Here is a 9,669-nt window from a genome sequence, read left to right on the forward strand (position 1 = left end):
TGCTAGATGGGTGACAAGAATAGCAGACGATTGCGTGAAAAAATCTTTGTTTTATGTGATTTTTGGAGAAATCACGTTTTCATCAAATAACGTGACATAATGTTGTCCCTCAGAATTGCAGTTGCAAGTTGCCGTTTCTTATCGTCAAGAAGTAGCAGTGCAGCATCTGTTAGTGTGGTGAAATCTAATCCACCAACAACAACAGCGGTAGATTCTACGAGGAAACTGCGGAACAACCAAATTGGTGTTAGTGAAGACGGCGGCCAAAAGTTTATCGGTTTTTCGTTCTACCCAAGGTGTGTAATGTTCTCGTTTACTTAAAAACAGCCATTTCCTAATGTTTAACAAACAACAGGTTTCCTGGACAGCAGGATCCTCCATATAAACCATCGGAAGCTCTGATGATTGAGCGTGTGAAAGGCTTAAAGGGCAGGCCATACTGGGAAAAGGATGTCATGACAAAGATCGGTTTACCAATGACAGTTAAGGTGAGAAACATTTTTTAATCAATGCCTCTTTATATTAAAGATGTGTTAAAGTAAAAAGTTCTTTCAAACAGCATTCAAACCCTGTTATTGTTGCCAACACTCCCTCCATGTGTGCTATGCTGTGGAAAGTTAAGCACTTGATCAGAGTCACACCAATTACATTTCCTCAGGTAAAATCACTTCCAAGATACAATGAGAAATGTAAGAGTCTGTTGACTGTTTCTTTTCAGGGTCTTCCCGAAGATGGTGACACAGCAGGTGCCAGGCTGCAACAGAATGGTCAGCTTGTTTTCATCCCCAAATTAAAGTCTGATGCTTTGCAGGTGGCCACGCAAGTCAACTTTACAGACAGACCAGAGCATATGGACCGTGAAACCCTCAAGAAACAATTACGACTTGAATGGATCCAACCTTGGAAATGATCCAACGAAAAATGTTGTGTATTTTACAGCTAGAGGAAAATAAACCAACCCAAAGTTGATATAGTTGATGTAATAGTTGAATTCTTTTGTTTCAGTGTGTTCAAAATGGATGCATACAAAGATAGTCTCATTCCCAATTAGTAACAGCTTATGAATGTGTTCAATTTTGTTAGTCATCAATGCAAATAAGGGGAGGGAAAAGACTAGCCAAACACTTTGCCAAATTGCGAACTTTTTTGTATATAATTCCATCGGTCCATTAATTCTATCTAGAATATAATTTACGAGGGAATGCCAGGATTATATAATATTTTAATAATAATAAATCAAACGCTCTTTTCTCTTTCATTTTGCCAACTCCCGATCGAATAAGTTTCATTTTGCTTTTGTTATTAATTCTCCCGAGTCAATTTGGACCCATCGATGACGAAATGGTAGTAAAATAATAGGCAGCAACTACTACCAAAATAACACAGAACCAGACCAGGATTGGATGATGATTGAAGTTTGACAGTAAATAATTGGGTAGTAGTCACAAGGTCCGTTGCCGGACGTAAGCCACACCTCGCTGGATGGCCTCTAACCTTTTTTCAATTTGAGTCATCGACAATGTCGCCACCTGTTGTTCCATCAAAATTGAACCAAATATTAAAAACGACGTTTTTATCAATTTGATTTGATTTGATTTCACCTGAGCTTTAGGGTTGAGTGGTAGGATGGCCATGAGCCACCAGAGCCAAGCCGGCCCATTAGGAAGGGTGATCCAATCGGGTTCGACATCGGGCATGACTCCAAAATGGCCCAGTATCCGCTGTCGGAGATTGGCTGGAGCTGAACTGATCCAATTTTGAGCTTCTTGACGGACACGGTCGTGTAAAGCTTTGACCGTCTCGACTCTGGACGGATCGACGGGCTGATCCATTAAATACTCGACAGTGGCCGTGCAGTAGCCGTCGAGGACACCCCGTCTGAGGACGCGGAAGCGACGGCCGCCGACCGTTTCTACGACCGATCTCCCGTCCGGGAAGAATTCAACGTCGTTGACTTCCAACATTGTGCCGAATTCAGCGAATCCTTGCGGCTGATCCTGGACGTAGGAGCACATGCCAAACTGCCTGGAACCCGACTCCATAGACCGTCGGATCATGAGCCGATAGCGAGGCTCAAACACGTGCAAAGGACATTTGACTGTCGGATACGCCATGGTGCAGATGAAAATCGGAATCTAATAAATTATCACAAATGTCAAATTCAAACGATTCAAAATGTTTTGATTGTCAATTTTACATTGTGGGAGGAAGCGAGCTCCTTCATCTCTTCGTCGTGAAGGCGTGATCGTTCCGCATATTCGTTCGGCAGGTACGTTGCCATGGCGTAGTCAAGGAATTCGGTTAAGCACTGCTTACGCTCGGCCAGGTAGGTCTCCAACGAAGTCTGACAGAGTGGGCAGGCCGCCTTGTGGTCCATGCATCGATCGAGGCACGTCCGGCAAAACGAGTGACCGCACGGGGTCGTCACCGGCTGCCACATAAGACGGCAGCAGAGTGTGCACTCGAAATCCACAATGTCAACTTTGGCCGGATCCACCATCCGGATGGAAACACTTTGAGACGATTCTGTTTAATTCAAAATTTTAAAAAATGAATTTTAATAATAAATTAAAATTGGAAATGGTTGAAATTTTACTTTGAAGTCTTTCGAGTTCGGAGAGGATGCGGTCGATGAGTTGGTGCAATTTGGGGTGGATGTCTTGTTGGTGGATGGATAGGGCCATCATCCGCTCGGGTGAATTGCGCAGGACGTCACTGTCGTCTTCCTCCTCCGTTTCGGATGTTAGACATCGGCTGGCGGCTGCCGCCATGACAGTTCCATCGGAACTGGATGAACTAGAGTCGTCATTGTCACTTGCCCGGCTCGTATTTCCGCCGGCCATGGTGCGGTCGACCATGCGCAGAGTCTTTTGTTTGGCAGCTGATGACACAATGCCATACAATGCCTGGACACAAATTTTCCAGTGAATTAATACCAAAAAACTATTCAAATAAATTTGAATTGACGAGTTTTACCTTTGCGATGTCATCCCGGACGTCTGACATTAACGTCCGTTCCATGGCTGCACAATGCAACAAGGAAAGGAGAGCGTCTTCGTGACGGCCGAGACCTTTCAGCGCCTCAGCACGACGATAGTAACCCTGGACAAAATTTAAAAAATTAAAAAAAAATCATTTCAATTGACACTAAATTGGTTGATTTAATTAAAATTAATACAATTTAACGTATAATTACATTTTCTCTTACCTTGGGCCAATTGGGTCGCAACCGGATGACCAAATCGGCATCTTTGAGCGCTTCTTCAAATTTCCCCATTTTGGAGAAACAGTGCGATCGGTTGCTCAGCAAAGTAAAGTCGCCAGCCGCTGTCAATCAACGCAAAATTAGAAATTATCATTATTACGTAACTGTTACATAACAGTCAAATTTTACATAACAGGTTTCTGGAAAAATTCTAGAAAAATCTGTTGAGCAAATACGAGTCATGAATTACCAGATTGAGCAGCTTGATTGTATTTGTCCAGGGCCTGGTCGTATTGTTGGCTGCTAAAGTCCTGATTACCCAGGTTACGTAACTCGACGGCTGTGAGTTCGTTTGCCCACCACTTGGCCACCAAGGTCGAGACGGTGACATTGGTTTTAAGCTGATCCGGCTGCCCGGCCGGATTATCGGCCCTGTTGCATTTGTAGCAATGATCCAGGGCCGTGGCGCATTTCCGGCAGAAACTGTGGCCGCACGCGAGGCTCACCACCTGGTACAACACTCCCCCGCATTTAGGACACGACAGGCAATCGCGTTTGTTCCTCTCGGCGAAACTCTCCGGTCCAGGGATGACTGTCGATTGGGTGCCAGCCCCTGGGCGCACGACCCAGGCTCGGATGACGGACGAGGCTAAATTTCTAGCCGCTTTCCATTCATCTTCGTGATTGATTCCACCACCACTGCTGCTGTGCTGTGCGATGGATCTCGTCAGTTTGGCCATTTCTTCCTTCCAGGAATCGGCCGGCGATGACGTCACGAAGACGAGTTCAGATTGTTGTTGCATCTCGGCGGAATCGGCAACTGGCACATCACGTAGCACTCGCTTGTACGCGGGTTGCTGCTCACTCGTCGACCGGGAATAAGGTGTCGTGGCGGCGCTACTGGCCGCAGGCGATGAAGTCGATTCCGGCCGGGAGTTGCTGCTACTGCTACTCATTTTTTTGGCGTGACTGCTGCTGCTGCGGCTCACCTGGAATAGTCGCGAAACAAATCGGCCACGTTTCTTACTGGGTTTCTCGTCGTGATATTCGTTGGTGGGTTTGCTGTCAACATCGGTGACAGTTGAACCACTTCGACTCGTCAACATGTTCGTTGGAACACAACTGCAATCTTCTTTGCAAGAGGCGCCCAAATTTGTACAACCACCCCAATGATGTTACGTAACTCAACCGACACACACACAAAAGAGAGGCACAACTGCGGCAGTAGAGGAGAAGGTCCTGACTCACTTTTCCCTCCTTAACTCACACACACACAACTGCCTGGGCTGCTGCGATTCGACATGCGCTCAAAAGTGGCAACTGCACACACACAAGAAAGGAGTTTGGGTTATATAAAAGGGGAAGGCGTCCAACTCCGCCCTTTTTATCTGTTAGCCTGGCCGCTATTGGATGCCCTACTCTTTGATAGACGAGCTGCCATTGGTTCTCACGATGCTCACCACATTTGATCCCGGGCGAAGTTACGTAAAACAACTTTTTTCATTGTCAATACAAACAAATTTAGAATAATATTTCGGATACAATTTCAATGAATTAAAAATAGAAGTCGGCCAATTCCCAATTTGATTTGCAATAATAAAATGACAATTTCTTCGTCTGCGTTCAATACACGAGTCCCCCCCCCCCCACAAAAGAAACGGTTACGCAATCGAGGAGAATTTTCGGCAACCCGTGCGATTTCTGGACCTGTTTACATAACACACGAGGCGGTTGAGATCCGTTATCATTTCGTTCGAGAGGAGAAAGGGGGGAACTAAAAATGAAAAAAGTTTCTCTCGTTCAGGTCCAAACGTTCGTTCATATACCCGTGACTAGACTTGCACGTGTCCCCAGTGCGATTCCCATCCCTTGACCACACTCAAAAATCATCAACAATTTACATAACGCGATAAAATAAGAGCCACTGCGACGATCAGACGTAGAAAAATGGCCTACGTGACTGAATTTCGAACGCCCGTCATTTGCATTACAATTTGGACGATAAAAATAAAAAAATTATTCTTTTTGCCTTGCGGGAAAAAAATGTTGGACTGGTTGTTTCCAGTTACGTGAGCCATTATTGATCGTTCGACTAGTTACATAACCGTTGGGGGCCACGTTCTCAGAAAAAAAGGTATGAAAGAGAAAGCTCGAGATTTGGGAAGGGAAAAGTACATTGGCAAGTTGTTTCTGCGACGTAGTCTAGGAGCTCGGCCTCTAATAGCAAATGAATCCCCCTGGTCATTCAGAATGACATGGAAATGAAATTATTTTTAGACGCAATTTTTCGATAACACTTAGGAGGATGTTTTGTGGGGGAACATGGAAAATGTGACAGTTGACTGAGGGCGTACAACCGCTTTTACTATACGGACGAAAAGTGGGTAGTGTAGCGAAAAATCCAGAAAGAATGTGTTTCTGCTATTCACAGACTATTACAAGTTAACCTTGAAAGTTCTATTTTGGCATTCGATGCAGAACGAGAATCGCCCCAAGTCTGATTTACGTAACAACACGACGCACGCATGTGGGAAACGCGTTTCGGTTTGACGCCGATCCTATCAGTAGTTTTATATCGACAAGGATCCAGAGAGATAATGTCGTAGCTACTTTTCAGAGTGGAACGTCATGTAACGATTACGTAATAGACGTAGCTATACGTCGGGTAATCTTCTTCACTGTTTGAACTTTACCCACACTGGAAGGGATTTTGTTTAGAAACGACAACCTGATTAGATTGGCTTTTGAAATGAATACCTTCTTGACTCTTGTTCTTCTGGTCGCAGCACGTCTGTCTGCAGCCCTTTCCATCTTGTGTTTGTCTGAGAATGGCAGACGGGGGGGCTCTGTTTTCCCAATGCGTCCAAAGATTCACCTAGAGTGGGATAGAGGAATCGAAACATTACAATTCCGTCTGCTGTGTCCACTGTCACCTTGTTATGCAAAATAAGCCAAATAACCTGCACAATGCACACTGCACAGAGAGCTAACAGGATTACAAAGTCTAGCCAAGTGTTCAGTTCTATAGACCCACTGCTCTCAGACAACTGGTTTCTTTTAAGCCTTTGATCATCAACACACAAAAAGGCTTAACTCTTCTTACTTTTTCCTTGTTTGTTCACAACACCACAACACACTTTGTTATGCCACTGTCTTCCTCCTACAATTAACACCAAGTATGTTTAGTCTGTTTTTAGTAATCACGAAACTTATCGAATGTCAGTTTTACGTTTCAAATTTCCGGTCGCATCGAGTAGGGGCAGATTCACCATGACCTAAACGACGGTCGAAGAACCTTCGTCTGGCGTCATCAAATAGGATCTGCACAGAGGGCGAAAAAAGTCTGACACGATTATCAAGTGTGATTTGCTTAAATGTCGATGAAACCCCTAAATTTCACAATTTTATTAACCTTGTTATGTTTCTGGTGACCTTCATTTCCTTATTGTTGTATCGCTTTTAAACGCGACATCTCCAAGTGGTTTCTCAACTAGCCGACAGATGGCGTTTGCAAAACTGCGCCAAATGGTGGAATTGTGCCTCGCGCCTAGCGTCGCCAGTTTCCCTCCGGGACTTTTAGGGTTTAGCTTAAATGAGGGAATGTGCATAATAAATTTTTGGAGGTTAGGGGTAAGGTTATATATATAGGTTAAGTATTTTTTCGCGCAATGTAGGGTGATTGCTCGGCGCATAGACATCATTTTGGGGTGTAACTGTAATCCAGGAGCACGCCTAAGTATTTTTTTTTTTTTTTTTGTTACCTTTAGACCAGTTTCACAACTTGTATTATTTGGATCCCTATCATGTTGGAATTGAAGCCATTTAATGCAACTTTAAAGCCGGACTATCTAGGCAACAAATTATGTTTTCTAATGAAGAGAGGGCAGAATTTTCTTCAACTCACTTATAGATTAGCGAAGTGTGATTTATGGATCAACTTAGTTGAGTAGCCTAGTGAATTTCTTACGAAGCATTCTAAGTCGCATTCTAATTTATGCAACCAACTCCGCGGATCTACTCAGCGGATTATCCTCCACGAATAACCAATTCCATTCGTCAAATTTTTCTAAAAACATTTCTCATGACCAAAATGTTAAGCTCTATGTAGAGCTTTTCTATTCGAAACTCGGTGTCGTTGGATAGCTGTCACAATCACGGGTATGGAGAGAAATCGAACACAGTTTTTATATAGCAAACCGCGATTGGTTGTATTGAATTCCAACACATAGCACGTAGTTATACAATGCCAGGAATGAGGGAGCAACGCAATAAAGTAAAGCCATGATTTTAAGACAATAAGACTAGTTTTATCATATGAATGCCCTCATTTCAGTTCGCAAAAACGCTGAAATAAGAACAATTGAGAGGAACTGAGTTTGTGTTGCGGTAGACGACGTCAAACAAAAGGACGGAGAAGAAGAACGGATGGGTGCTGAGTCCGAGGAAGCAAAAGATGAGGTAAATGACGTGGTAGACAATCTCCGTGTCCGTGCAGATTTGTCTGACGCTCCGCTGGAATGTCCCGGGATTGCCCATGATGATCAGCAGATGGACGCCCTTCAACACTACCGTGGCGGTGCCAAGGAGTATCAGTGTGGGTTGAGGGCCGGCTGAGCAAATAAGCCGGAGGATGACTGTCATGACGAGAGTCCTGATACCCGACGGTGTGGGTAACGTGATGGCCACAGCGGCGGATAGGAGCATGACGGCCCAGATGAGACCTGAATTAATAAACGCAAAAGATCGTTGAAAAGATGGAAACGAGAGTCACTGTTTAAAGGTGTGCAGACCTGAGAGGTGAGTGCCAGGATCAGGAGCCGGTACGTCAGTGTCAAACGGGTAAAAGAAGGCGACAATCAGGTTGATAATGACGGCCAAATTGAAGAGGATTTGACTCCAGATGGACATGTGCGAGCTGACCCAAAAGAGGAACGGCTGTCCGCGCAATTTCTTCTGCCATTTCATCTCGTCAAACATGTCGTCGACTCCTTCGAAGAAGGCGGCCACTTTCGATCCCTGGTCGTCGCGTTCCGTCGTGTGGAAGACGCGCACTTTCGTGTCGTTGGTCAAATACTCGCACATCTCCGGAATGGGGAAGACAATCTGCTCCATCGTCCGGTCGTGACGGACAATTTCGATTTGCGCCGTGTGATTGGCGTAGTACTGCAGGGCCGCATCACCACTGACTCCGTCCACTGGCGGCGGTTTCATCAGGGAGGCCAATTCTTTGTTGTGTTGCGCCAACTGGTGGCACAAAATGTAAATGTTGTGGCCGACTTCTTTGGGACTGGCCGCCTCTTCTCCACCGACCAACTTTTGGTGATAGGCTTTGCAGGCAACGTCCACCAATTGGCGAGGATTCATGTTGTACAGGATCCTTTCCGCGTTCTCGCTTTCGCCACGACTCTCCATGACGGCCAGCAACAACTTGGAGGCGTTGTTTTTCAACTCTAACAAGATCCATTCTCCGTTGTCCTAAATAATTGATACAATAATTATTAGAATCAAATGGAATGAAGGAAATTGTTACCTAATGGATTGATGTCGGTAAGAAGAAGAGCCGTGATGATGTCCAGTCCATTCGACTCGTGAGTGGCGATGCAGTTTTGGTTTTCGTGACAAGGTCCTTGGCACTATTCCGTCAATGTTTCCAGGGTTTGGTTGATGAGGGTGACGTTGTGCTCATTAATGTAGAGGCCGAGCAGACCCAGTTCGCCCGTCGTCGATCCGCAAATGCAGTCGATGAACATGAGTGTCTCTGACACTAAATTGTAACTGTTTTTGTTGGATTGGGCCCGCAAAAAGTTCTGCAGGTCTCGATTGTGATTCTAACACAGCAACTGCACGAAGCGGAAGACGGGCAGCATTACCAGAACCTTTGCCGAAAACTTGGACTCCATGTCCGAATCAGTTGCCGTAGTTAACTATAAGGGCGAATTACATTTATTTTTGTAAGAATTTTAATATAATCACGAATTCAAGTTTTGTTGTACCGATTTGGGTTGTTGTTGTAGTCTCACCAAGTCCTCCAGCGTCGAGTTGACACTACTCAACGTCGTTGTAGTCGAATCATCCAACTTGGAGCTGTTCCACGAGTCACTGTAAGGATCCATGCGCTCCCCTACAGTGACGTTACCGTTTGATGCTCTTGTGGACATCATGCGTTGATGTCGAGAGTGAGTCAGCATTCTTGTTGAGGACAATCTTGATTTTAAGATCCTTACCTCTGTCCAACTTGCTTGGGTCAGTCAGGGATTCATAACGGATCTTGTCTAGGGCATTTGAGGAGTTGGAGATCGACTATAGAAGGTGTTGATAATCAAGCTCATAAGCTGAGCAATCTTGGCCTGGAATGTGAAAGTTTCAGCTTCGTCTTCCATTTGAACTTCTCCAGGCATCTAAAAAGGAAAAAGAAATATTTCAGTAAGAAATGTTTGTCAATTGTGGTAGATCACACTAAAAAA

General features: G+C 44.8%; 2 protein-coding genes and 1 pseudogene across 2 annotated transcripts; 1 reads left to right on the forward strand and 2 right to left on the reverse strand.

Moving 5' to 3' along the window:
* The first annotated feature begins 23 nt into the window (after positions 1-23).
* Positions 24-978, forward strand: LOC124204052. Its single transcript, XM_046601062.1, has 4 exons — positions 24-296; positions 356-488; positions 560-658; positions 719-978. The coding sequence occupies exons 1-4, from the start codon at positions 100-102 to the stop codon at positions 908-910; spliced, it is 621 nt and encodes a 206-aa protein (XP_046457018.1). The 5' UTR covers positions 24-99; the 3' UTR covers positions 911-978.
* LOC124204045 (LON peptidase N-terminal domain and RING finger protein 3-like) lies at positions 911-4,541 on the reverse strand. The gene is made up of 7 exons (XM_046601053.1): positions 3,456-4,541; positions 3,209-3,327; positions 2,977-3,102; positions 2,597-2,906; positions 2,198-2,526; positions 1,602-2,135; positions 911-1,529 (listed from the first exon to the last, which is right to left on the reverse strand). The coding sequence occupies exons 1-7, from the start codon at positions 4,309-4,311 to the stop codon at positions 1,443-1,445; spliced, it is 2,361 nt and encodes a 786-aa protein (XP_046457009.1). The 5' UTR covers positions 4,312-4,541; the 3' UTR covers positions 911-1,442.
* Positions 4,542-7,386: 2,845 nt separating this feature from the next.
* On the reverse strand, positions 7,387-9,363 carry LOC124203564 (annotated as a pseudogene).
* Positions 9,364-9,669: the final 306 nt, after the last annotated feature.

This window comes from Daphnia pulex, chromosome 10 (genome assembly GCF_021134715.1).
Source record: "Daphnia pulex isolate KAP4 chromosome 10, ASM2113471v1".
Lineage (NCBI taxonomy): Eukaryota > Metazoa > Arthropoda > Branchiopoda > Diplostraca > Daphniidae > Daphnia > Daphnia pulex.